Source organism: Mustela lutreola, chromosome 11 (genome assembly GCF_030435805.1).
Source record: "Mustela lutreola isolate mMusLut2 chromosome 11, mMusLut2.pri, whole genome shotgun sequence".
In the NCBI taxonomy this organism is placed as follows: domain Eukaryota; kingdom Metazoa; phylum Chordata; class Mammalia; order Carnivora; family Mustelidae; genus Mustela; species Mustela lutreola.
Genome location: NC_081300.1, coordinates 63149630 through 63161434, shown reverse-complemented (window position 1 = coordinate 63161434; position 11805 = coordinate 63149630). Strand labels below are relative to the sequence as shown.

The following is an 11805-nucleotide window of genomic DNA, read 5'->3' as shown; positions in this document are numbered from 1 at the left end:
TGGTTAAAAACAACAACAAAAAAAATTATTCGGTCTCTGGACATCACAGTGGGTTTCCCAGAAGCGGAGCCTCATTGAAATGGACCAGAAAATTGCCCAACCATTTTTCAGGCATGATCATTTCTTCCCTAAAAGAGGCTGTGAATTATGTCAAACAAGTTCTGCCCCCGAACAATTTAGTACAATAGACCAGCCAGTCTTTCATTCAGTGGGGAACTCCACAATGATGGTTCTTGCCCTGTGGAGCTGACAGCTCCACGTCCTGTCGAGTGGGGAAGACAGGCACTAGTCAGATCATCCCACAAACATAAAACTGCAGTGAACGGGTACAAAGAAAGAGTTTGTACTCGGGGGCAGTCAGGGGAAATTTCCCCAGGGTTAGGAAGTGGTTGCAGATCGAGAATGGACATTGATCAAGTGGAGGGAAAGAGCAGGTGCACAGGCATTGCAGCAGGAGGGAGAAGACCTTTGGATATACAGAGTTCAAGGAGTGGTGAGGTGGGAGATGACACCAGAGGGGCAGGGGCCTCATGGGTCACAGCCAGGAGTTTTGTCTTTGGGAACAATGAGAAGCCCTTAGAGAGGCAGGTTCACTCTTGTACCCTGCCTTTTCTGGGGAGGAAATTGCAGAGGAACCAAAGTAGCTGCATGTGGACAAGACTGGAGGCAACTGCAGTGGTCAAGGTGAAGGGGGGCAGCCTTTTCCTCAGGTTGCTACAGTTGAACCTGAGAAGAAGATAGCTTCTAGGATGGTTTTTGAAGGTAAATTTGATTTGTTATATGTTAACTAACTTGAATTTAAATAAAACAAAAAAATTGATTTACTGTTGGCCTGGGTACAGTGGGTGGGGGATAGGAGGAGGGAGGTTTGCATGGTGGAAGAGTTTGCAACCGACAAGGTGATGTTGAGATGCTGTGGGCTTCCAGGAGGAGTCGTCAAGGGGACAAATTGGATGTAATATCTAGTTCAGGGAAGAGGTCTGGGCTGGAGATGTAAATGTGGCAGAGAGCTAGGCATTGGAGCCCGAAGGTGGAAATGATAAAGGGGAGAATGGAGAAGAGAGGGGGCATGCCTGGGCCCCAGCCTGCAGGACAGCTTTGCCAATGGGCAGCTGGTAGGGGTGAGCCTGCCAAGGAGCAGCTAGAGAGAAAGGAGAGAAAGGAGGACGGTATGCCCACTGGTCCCTTGAAGGTGAGGCTCTGACTGTGGCTGCCTACAAGAACAAAGAGCCAGCCCGCGGCTAGGGTCCCAGAGCCCAGCAAGATGAGGGCATCCCGGGCTGCAGAGACGCTCTGCACACAGACTGTGCAGTATCCGAGGGCAAAGAGCTTTATGACCTCTAGAAGTGTGCATCCTGAAGGGTGGAGGGGGGTGCCGCTCTCCTGGAGGCCCCCAGCATTGTGAGAGCAGCCCTGGCTGGAGACAAGATGCCTTCTCTGTGTTATCTGAGCTAGCCAGCCTTGGAGAGTCCTGGTGGGCAGTAGATGTGCCTTTGGTGAATGGGCTGTGTCTCCTTTGAGATGCCTCCGGGGCCCATCTCCTCCAGGACCCACAAGGAGACAGAACATGATTCCCAAGCCAGATGATGGTGTTCGATGCCTTGAGCCCACCATACGGCCCTATTGGAGGAATCAAAGCCTTGTTTTCTCACCATCTTTCACCCTGGGGCCAGGATGATGGAGAGGAAAATAGATATCATCCCAGGCAGTGGCAGGGGGGCGTGGTGCATTGGCCCCATCAAACTTCCTCTTGCCCCTACAAGATGGCAGAGAGCAAGGCAGACAGGCAACATGGAAATCCCCACCCATGAGCAGTACTTCGAAGCCAGTGCAGACTTCCCAGGGTGCCAGGCCATGATCCGTGGGGTAGTCTGCTGTGGCTGGGGAACACAGAGGACTCACTAGGCTGTGCTCTTCAAGGTGAGATGGCCCTTGGGTGAGGGGAATGGGGCCATGGCGGGCTTTGAACTCTGGCTGGCTTTTGTGCTCTTTTTGCAGTTGCATGTTTATTTCCCAGGACCCAGACAAGGCTCACAGAATTAAGGGGCCCGGCAGGGGCTTCTGGAGGTGACCTCACCCGGCATTTTTACCTTATAGCTCTGGACGCCAAGGCCCTGTGCCGGACGCACAAGCTGGCAAGTCCAGGATGCACAGAAACCTCCCATGGCCCAGGCAGGGAAAGGAGAGGAGGGAGGCCAGCATACCCCAGGTAGGGAAAGGAAGATTCTGCCCTCCTCCCTCCGACAAGGGGTGGTTCCTGTCCTGGAGTTGGTGGGGACTTGAGGAAGCGACCTGCTCTGTGCCCTCCTCCCAGCCCTACCCCCCCCCCACCCCCCAGGGAATCTTCCTGACCCTAGTCACTGCAGAGGAGAGCACATGGAGATGCTCAGTGTTCCCTCCTTTCCCCGGGGCAAGTGACAAGGCAGATGGGGAGTGGGGGGACACACACTTCAGCAGCCCGCTCCTGCCTTGAGCACTAGCTCCAGAAGCCGGAAGTCCTGCAGACAGACGGGAAGAGGCTGGTGTCCTCTCTCAGCTCCATCTCGGGTAGATCTGTCCTCTCTCCTAGTCGGCTCCCCGAAGACGCCAAGACCAGGAATGGCTACCAGGGCCATCAGGAGCTGTCCTTTGGGGCCTTCTTGGCTCCGGGGAGGAGCCTCGAGGTCGCTGACGTGCGTTTCTGGTGTCGCCACTTGGCCCGGCGGTTCTTGAACCAGACCTAAGGAGCAGGAGGGGCCGCTCAGGTCCAGCCCCAGGCCCCGCGTCCCCCGCGACCCCCATAGGTGGAGCAGGCGGTAGCTTCCCAGTGGGGATGCGGGCAGACAAGGGCTGCGGGGCAGGTACGCGGCAGCGGCACCCATCATCTCTGAACCGCTGCGAAGGGGGACTGTGGCTCCGGCCGCGGGACGAGAACCACTTTTCCCACCCGGCCCAGCCATCTCTCTTCACCCCTTCCAGCCCCCAACCTGCGCCCCGCGGTGCTCCAGATGCCCCTTCTGCAGCTTCGTGCTCTCTCCGAGTTTCCTAAAGTCTGGCGCATGAATGCGCGCCTCCGGTATCAGGGAAAACTTAAAAAGTGTAAACCAAAGGAAAACTAGCCTCCCCTCCCGTTCCAGTGACACTTTCCCGCACGTGCCTTTTCCCGCCCGCTCCCCGGAACCAGCCCTGCGCCCCACATTGGTCCTTGACCCTCTGGGGACAGGGCGCCAGGACGATCTTTTCAAAAAAGGAGGAAGGAAGCCAGCCCGCTCGGCCCCGTATAGCCGTGCGGCGGGCGGGCACCCACCTCCACGCGCTCCTCGCGCAGGCGGATGCGGCCGGCCAGGCGCTCGCGCGTGCCCACGTCGGGGTACTGGTTCTGCACGAAGAGCGCCTCCAGCGCCTGCAGCTGCTCCTCGCTGAAGATGGTGCGGTGGCGCCGCGTGCGCCGCTGCGGCCCCGGGCCGCCCGCGCCCGGCAGCGCCCCCGAACCTCCAGTGGGCGCGGACAAGGGCAAGGGCGCGGCGGGGCCCAGCCTCAGCGGCCACGGCAGCCGCGCGCCTGCGGGGCAAGGACGCGGTGAGGCGCGGGGCGGGGGCCGAGCTCCGCCCCTGCCGCGCCGCGCCCCGTAGGACCACCCCCCAGCCCCCGCCCGCATCCGGCTCCCACTCACCCAGTCCGGCGGCGGGCTCCGGGGGCCCTCGGGGCGCCGCGCGGGGCCCGCAGCAGCAGCAACAGGCGCAGGGAGCGGCCTCGGGCGCCCCGGGCTCCCCGGGCTCCGCGGGGCTCTGGCGGCCGCCGGGCGGCGGCGCGCGGGCGGCCCGTGCCGGTGGGCTCCGCTCGGGCAGGCTGGAGAGGATGTGCTCAATGGAGAAGGGGCAGGGCCGCCCGGGGTCCCTGCGGCTCGCTGCGCCCCCCGCCGCCGCCATGCCCGCCCGGGCCCGGCCGCCGCCGCCGCGGGAATATATACGTCGGGGGGGGGGGGAGCGCGCTGTAATCCCCGGGCCGAGCGCGGAGTCCACGCGGGCTAATCCCGCGCGCTAATCCCCAACTGCGGCGGCGGGAAATCCTGCTCCGCATCGGCGGGCGGGGGCCCGCTGGGCCGGGGGGAGGAGGGGGCCCCCCCGTAGGAAGCCCTCCGCCCCACGTTGGTCTTCCTGTCCCCCAAGAGCTGGCAGGACTCGCGGGCAAGAAGATGCCACTGGGAAGGCATGGAGGGCCGCCTCACCCGGCTTTTGGGGGCAGTGGCCGGGGACCACCCCAACTTTTCAGCCCCCCTGGCGCCTCCCTGCCCAGCCCCTGGGTACCTTCTCTTGAAGCCACCGCAACCAGGCCTGGCTCCTCGTCCCCGTGGGGCCCCACACAGGTGGATGGGCAAGTATAAAGAAAGCCACCCAAACTGACAATCTCTTGGCCCCCAAATTGCTGGGCTTCGACCTCAAATGGGACCCAACTCCATTGGCACCCCCAACAACCGCGCCGTTCTTTGGCCGCAAATCTCCCACCCATTTCAGAGCAGGGGGTTCTCAGCCTCCTGGAGGAAAATGGCAGAAGCAGGACGCTGCCTCTGCTCATCACCAAACCTGAAATCCCATGCATTGCCTTGTGCCCCCAAGTCTCTACCTTCGCTACTGGATCTACAGGGGAGCCTTCCAGACCCCATCCAAGGCCCCACCCAAGTGCTCTGGAGGGACCCCTCTTCCTGCTTCCTATATGTCCCCAAATCCCCTCAAAACAAAACACAACCCACCCCAACAAAACCCATGAAACACCTCTCCTCTATCCTCACCATAGCCAAGCTTCTCAGGAGCTGACTTGTATGGGCTCTCCACTCTCTTCAGGCCAGTCCCACTGGCTACACTCTTCCCACATAGGCCACGCTGCCCAATATTGCTGATGACCGGAACTTTGCCAAATTCAATGAAGACTCAAGCAAGTAGTACTGAAGGGCCAGTCAGTCATTTCAGCTCAAGACCCTCTTATCTGCACCTCTGAAAAGGATGTCATTGGCTCACAGGAAAGAGCAGAAGACTGTCTGGCTTATGTCCCAGACAGTATTTTTTTTAAAATATATTTTAATATATATTATGTATATTCATATATATATGTATTAAATATTTTATTTATTTATTTGACAGAGAGATCACAAGTAGGCAGAGAGGCAGGCAGAGAGAGGGGGGAAAGCAGGCTCCCCGCCAAGCAGAGAGCCTGATGCAGAGCTCAATCCCAGGACCCTGAGACCATGATCCAAGCAGAAGGCAGAGACCTAACCCACTGGTGCCCCCCCCCCCCAGTTGTCAATTTCTGGCCACGGGACCTTCCATATTTTCTCCTGTGGCTTGGTTTCCCAATCTATAACATAATAATAGCAACCTAACTCAAGAGGACACAACCAGTTACTGTGTGTGAGATATTAGAACTGGCCTGGGCATGTGGGAGCTCCATGAATGGTAGGTGTCATTGTAAGGCAGCAAACTCACTCCCCCCTTCTTCTCCTCCCACCTCACACACCCTTGTTCAGACTCCTTTGCTCTATCCACACATCAGTGAGGAGACTTTGGACTTCAGGTGACGGAACTTCCCAACTCAATCCCTGTTGCAAGAGTCCTAATAGTGCCCTGAACTTAATCTGAATGCTTGCTTAGTGAAGGAACCATTACTTCTGTGATTGGCTTGGGCACTCTCAGCCTGCCTCATGGTTGCAAGATGGCTGCCACAGCCCTGTATCTCCCATCTCTTCCCGTATGTCCCCTTGGGTGACTGTGGAAACCTCTTCCAGCACAGAACCTCATAGAACTGTGTGCTCAACATTAGATCAGAGAGGCATATGGGGACCGACTACCCATCAAAGTGGGAGTGGTAAGAGGCCCACTCTAGTGCTTTCCAAACATGTCAGGGAATTCCTTGACCCCTTGCCCTCTGAGAGGTGGCATCCAATTCCCTTCCCCTTGAACATGGCCTGTCCTGATGACTTGCTTCTCACCTCCAGAATGGAGAAGAAGTGACCCTGATTTTATAAAATTTATTCTTTGAGAGAGAGCATGGGCAGGGGAGGGGGGGACAGAGGGAGAGGGAGAGAGAGAATCTCAAGCAGACTCCCCACAGAGCACAGATCGGGAGGCTGGGCTCCATCTCACAACGCTGAGCTCATGACCTGAGCCAAAATCAAGAGTTGGACACCCAACCAACTGAGCCACCTGGGCGTCCCAAGTGACACTGATGCTTGGAGCCAGCTCAGACAGTTTGGAGATACAGCTCCTCTCTCTTTCATCTTGAGATGTTTGCTCTTCGAACCAACCAGCACACTGCGAGGACCCACCAGCACCCACAGGAAGAGGCATGTGCAGTGGTGTCCCAGCCTGAAGCTCCAGCTGAAGGTCCAGCCAACAGGCAGCAGGTTGAGCAAGGATGTCTTTGGGTGGCTTCTGTCCCAGCTGTCATCAACTGCGACCACAGGACAGACCAGACTGGCACCTGTGAGAGGTAACAATAGAGGTGATTGTGTAGGTGATCATTGCACTACGTTTGAGGGGGGTTCGTTATGTAGCTCTAGACAATAGATGGGTTTGGGTAGCGGAATGGGATGTTGCCGGTATGAGCCCTAAATCAAGTGGCTTTGGCTTTGGGACCCAACAGCGAGTGGGAGCTGGAAGGACTCTACTGAGACTGCCAGTGGGGTCTTAGAGAGAAATGAGAAAAGTCTTCCTTGAAGATGGAGACAGGAGAGCCTTGGTGCAGAGCGGCAAGAAACATGGCGACACTGTCATCTGTAGCAGGACGGGAGATAGAATACGTCTCCTGTGAGGAAGATGGTCCAGCTGAGGAGATGCCCTGCGGGGCCACAGAAGCAGCTGCCTGCCAGCCTTCGGCTACCGACAGTGAAGAGAGGGGAAAGACGCTCTGAAAGAAGGAGACGTTCATACCTAGAAGCCAGCTGACAAGTTAACTATAACATCTGCTGCATGGATGACTGGTTCCGTTCCTGGGAGCTGCCCTAGAGAAATGAAAACTTCTGTTCTCACAAAATGCTGCCCCTGCATGTTTAGAGAAGTTCTCCTAATCATCACCAAAGCTTGGAAGCAACCCGGATGGCCATCAGCTGTTGAGTAGACCAACACGCCATGGTCCACCCCCCAAGGGAGAGCCCAGGGCGCCAAAGACATACGCAGGAGCTCAGAGCCATCTCAGAAGATTGGATTGAGTGAAAGAAATCGGTCTCAGAAGACTCCGTACTGTGTTGAGGCCATGTATGTGACACTTTGAAAATGGCAACCGATCTGGGGAACAGATCACTGGTTGGGGTGGGGGAGGAGAAAGAGGGGGTTTTGGGGGGGAGTCCCTGAGGGAAGGGGAGAGGAGGAAGAAATGCTAAGGGGGATGCTGTCTCTTCTCCAGCCGGGGGGGGGGGGTCAGGGCCACCTTCAGTGAGGTCAGGGGGCATAGCCTCTCTTGTGGAGGTGGCTCCCATCCAGTCCAGGCTCCAGATAAATGGTCAGTGGCAAATCACCAGCTCACCCCAGGGACGCTTACTCCACCCCTGCCACACTCAGTCCCACATTAAGTCCATTGCTTTCAGATCCTCCAGATTCTGGTTGGGCACAATTTCTGGACGTACATGGGAAAGGAAAGCTAGTGGGATGGACTGTGGCCCCTGTTGCTTAAGTTGGTCCCGGGCCTGTAACCAGGCACCGTCTGCTCCTTCTTCCCCAGCCTTTTCTAAATCCCCCACTCCTAACACTTCTGAAGGTCTGGGTGCCTTGCCTGATGGGTTGGCCCTGATGGGCTGGCCCAGATGCTCCTCCCTGGGGACATGAGCCCCTGGGTCCCATCCCCTCCTCAGTCTGTGCTGGCTGTCCTGGCCCATTCACAGTGACATCTGGGCAAGGGAGCACCACAGGACATCCAGTGGGTGGGAATAGCAAACATCCTTGTTCCCAGGATCTGGATCCGGTACCCCTGCCTGTAGGGATACCCCTTTGCTTGGTGGCATAAAGAGCTCAGAGTGACCGGGCAGATGTCCTGGCTTATATCTTGTGCCATTCTTACTGTGCTCCTGGTGAAATTACCCCCCTCTGAGACCCAGAACCTAAAGTTGCAAGAATGAGGACACCGATCCCCTAGTTGGGTCTCTGGGAGTATTGGGGAGCAGAGTGTCCCACCAGGACCCCTGGGTCCCTCATGTCACACTGGATCTCTATGTGCATCCTCTCCTGACTTCCTTGTCTCTAAACTTCTACTCTTGCTGTGTCCGGAGGCCCCTCGCTCAACTGTTTGCGATGGCAGACAGGGGTGCACGTCTTCTTTTCCCCGGGCACTTTTCCCTCCATATAACATGGGTGACGCAGTGCTCTGTAGGAACTTCACCCCTTAGAGGGCTTTCCCCTCACTGCTGGCATTCAGGGCCACCCACAGTGCAGTGAGTGAGGCCACCTGCGGGTGGCAGTCACTTCCTTAGTCAGCCTGCCTGGGTCTAGATTGGCTCAGAGCTGATCCTGGCAATCCCACGTGCATTGTAGGATGTTACCGTTACCGAAAGTCTTCTTCGTGGCTCTGACCAGGTCCCGCTCTGATGAGTCATTCTGGCCACATGATCACTGAATAGCCCAGGGTCAGATGCTCAGTTCTTGCTGGGGCCCAGTAACATGCCAGGAGCTGTTTTGTGAATGGTGTGTAGCATTGGCCTCGTTCTAGAACACTGAGAGTCCTAGGGCAGCTCTCCCACTGGAACCTACCAGAGCCCCCACTCGAAATCTTTCTGTGCCCTGGCATTTTCCATGGTCTCTGCCAGATCACAAAGCCAGGAGCAGAGCTGCTTGTACCAAAGCCTAGACCTGCTGCAGACCCCTTTCTATTCTGGGTTCTACATACAGTTGTCATGCTCAGTATCAGCCAATAGACTGCTCATGGCGGTATTCCCAAGTGCAAAGACATGGCCTCCAAGACCCAAAGAAGAGTCCTGCAGTGTATTCTTTCTTAGTAGTAGGAGGGGCAGGGCACAATTACTTGTCTTTTACTTTGAGGGAATGTTCTAGCAGGGAACATCTAGGATCAGACCACTGGAGTCCTAGAAACTTCATTTATCTTTTCATTATTGGGTTGTAAGCATTCTTCATATATTTAAGATACGAGTCCTTATCAGACACACAATGTGCAAAATCTCCCATTCTATAGGTAGTTTTCCATTTTCTTGATGGTGTTCTTTGAAGCAAAAAAATTTAAAATTTAAAATTCTTTTAAGATTTTATTTATTTATTTGACAGAGTGAGACACAGTGAGAGAGGGAACACAAGCAGAGGGAACAGCAGAAGGAGAAGCAGGCTCCTGGCTGAGCAGTGAGCCTGATGTGAGGCTCGATCCCAGGACCCTGGGATCATGACCTGAGCTGAAGGCAGACACTTAACTACTGAGCCGCCCAGGTGCCCCCTTTTAAGTAATCTTTATCCCCAATGTGGAGCTTGAACTCATGACCCTGAGATCAAGAGGCTCTTCCAACTGAGCCAGCCAGCCTCCCCTCGAGTGACTTCTCATATATGGATGGTGGGAGGTAAAGGTTAATTAAGTTCATTCTTTTCCATGTGGATACCTCGTCGTCCCAGAATCATTTGTTGAAAAGCTTATTCTTTTGTCCATTACATTGTTTTGCCCCCCGGTTGAAAATAAATTGACTATAAATGTGAGGACATATTCCTGGATTCTGAATTCTGCCCCATTCATCTACATGTCTATCCTATGGCAATATTCTACAGTCTTGAGAACTATAGCTTTGCAGTCAGTTTTGAGTTCGGGGAGTGTGCGCTCTCTAACTTTGTTCTTTTTCAACATTGGTTTGGTTATTCTGGTTCCCATGAATTTCCATGTGAATTTTAGAACGAGCTTTATCAGTTTGGGCAAACAGACCAGGTAGAATTTTGACAAGGATGGTGTTGAAGCTGAATCTACAATTTGGGGATTATTACTATCTTAACATTAATCCTTCCGATCCACAGACATTGGACGTCTTGATTTATTTAGATCTTCTTTAACTTATTTCCACAATGTTTTATAATTTTCAGAGTATCCATTTTTCACTTCTTTGTTAATTTTCCTAAGTATTTTATTCTTTTTGGCATTATGGAATAATTGTCTTAATTTCATTTTCCAATTGCTCACTGCAGGACTATAAAAATACAATTGATTTTTTGAGGTGGGGAGGGAGAGAAAGAGAGAGAGGATCCTGAACAGGCTCCATGGCCAGCAGGGAGCCAGGCATGGAACTGGATCTCATGACCCTGGATCATGACCTGAGCCAAAAATCAGGAGTCAGATGCTTAAATGACCGAGCCACCCACGTGCCCCAGAGAAAGTTCAATTTTTTTTTTTAAAGATTTTATTTATTTATTTAACAGACAGAGATCACAAGTAGGCAGAGCAGCAGGCAAAGAGAGAAAGGAGGAAGCAGGCTCCCCGCTGAGCAGAGAGCCCGATGTGGGGCTAGATCCCAAGACCCTGAGATCATGACCTGAGCCCAAGGCAGAGGCTTTAACCTACTGAGCCACCCAGGCGCCCCAAGAAAGTTCAATTTTTAAGGAAGATTTATTTACTTTAGAGAGGGGCAGGAGAAGCAGAAGGAGCGAGCGAGCGAGAGAGAGTCTCAAGCAGAATGAGGTGGATGGAACCCCACACATAGTGGGGATCCATCCCAGAACCCGGAGATCATGGCCCGAACTGAAATCAATTGCTGGCACTTAACCGACTGAGCCACTCAGGTGCCCCAAGAAAAATCACTTTTCTTTCTCCCTTCTCTCCCTCCCTCTTTCCTATCTCTCTCTCTCTCTCTCTCTTTCTGTTTTATCATGAAGGGGTGCTTCTGGTCCATCTGGTTTTTGTGGGGGTCAGACTAATGAATTAAATTGGGTTTTACTATGGATCAGCACCCTGCATCCTTTAAGTCATTAGCCATGACATTGACCTCTGCTGTTCTTCCTGTGAAGCAGCACTATTTTTTTTTTTTTCCTTTTTGAAGGGGGCAAGTTCAGGAGCTCTCTCTCACAAAATAGGTCTTATTCTAAAGGTCAGAACCTGGGCGCCTGGGTGGCTCAGTGAGTTAAGCCGCTGCCTTCGGCTCGGGTCGTGATCTCAGGGTCCTGGGATCGAGTCCCACGTCGGGCTCTCTGCTCAGCGGGGAGCCTGCTTCTTCCTCTCACTCTCTGCCTGCCTCTCTGCCTACCTGTGATCTCTCTCTGTCAAATAAATAAATAAAACTTTAAAAAAAAAAATAAAGGTCAGAACCACTGGGGGAAGTTCTGTGACATGCTAAACATATGTATTACAATTATACATTCAAAAACTGGAGAAGTCAGGGCGCCTGGGTGGCTCAGTTGGTTAAGCGTCTGCATTTGGCTCAGGTCCTGATCTCAGGGTCCTGGGATCTAGCCCCGCATGGAGTCATTGGGCTCTCCGCACAGTGGGAAGTCTGCCTCTCCCTCTCCTCCCCCTGATTGTGTTCTGTCTCTCTCTCGCTCTCAAATAAATTAATTAACTAAATCTTAAAAAAACCCAAAACTGGAGACATAACCGGTAGGTAGGTTAGGAACCTGGCCATTTGTAACCCAAATCATCAACACCCAGCTCTAACAGGGAGGCTGTGATGGTATTTTGGGTTCCCAGTTTCAGTGTGGAGCTCGTTATAAAGTGACCTGGGTTTTCCCTTTCTCCAGAATGCAACCGCTTGAGTAAATGGACACAGGTCCTTTCACGGAAGGGTTAGGACATCACTCCTATGTACGTTGTTCATGGTGTTGCTGGATCCTTCCCCACGTGAAGGAGACTTCAGTAGATGAGGTCCAG

General features: G+C 53.9%; 1 protein-coding gene across 1 annotated transcript; it reads right to left on the bottom strand.

The window, feature by feature from the left end:
- Positions 1–1842: 1842 nt before the first annotated feature.
- On the bottom strand, positions 1843–3908 carry GSC2 (goosecoid homeobox 2). The gene is made up of 3 exons (XM_059138979.1): positions 3653–3908; positions 3287–3540; positions 1843–2719 (listed from the first exon to the last, which is right to left on the bottom strand). The coding sequence occupies exons 1-3, from the start codon at positions 3906–3908 to the stop codon at positions 2615–2617; spliced, it is 615 nt and encodes a 204-aa protein (XP_058994962.1). The 3' UTR covers positions 1843–2614.
- Positions 3909–11805: the final 7897 nt, after the last annotated feature.

Bases quoted from the DNA above. Each gene is read 5' to 3' on its own strand.
- GSC2 (XM_059138979.1), bottom strand. From the start codon at position 3,908: ATGGCGGCGGCGGGGGGCGCAGCGAGCCGCAGGGACCCCGGGCGGCCC. The intron at 3,541-3,652 runs GTGAGTGGGAGC...CTTGCCCCGCAG, and splicing joins GGAGCCCGCCGCCGGACTGG to GCGCGCGGCTGCCGTGGCCG. The intron at 2,720-3,286 runs GTGGGTGCCCGC...CCTGCTCCTTAG, and splicing joins TGCGCGAGGAGCGCGTGGAG to GTCTGGTTCAAGAACCGCCG.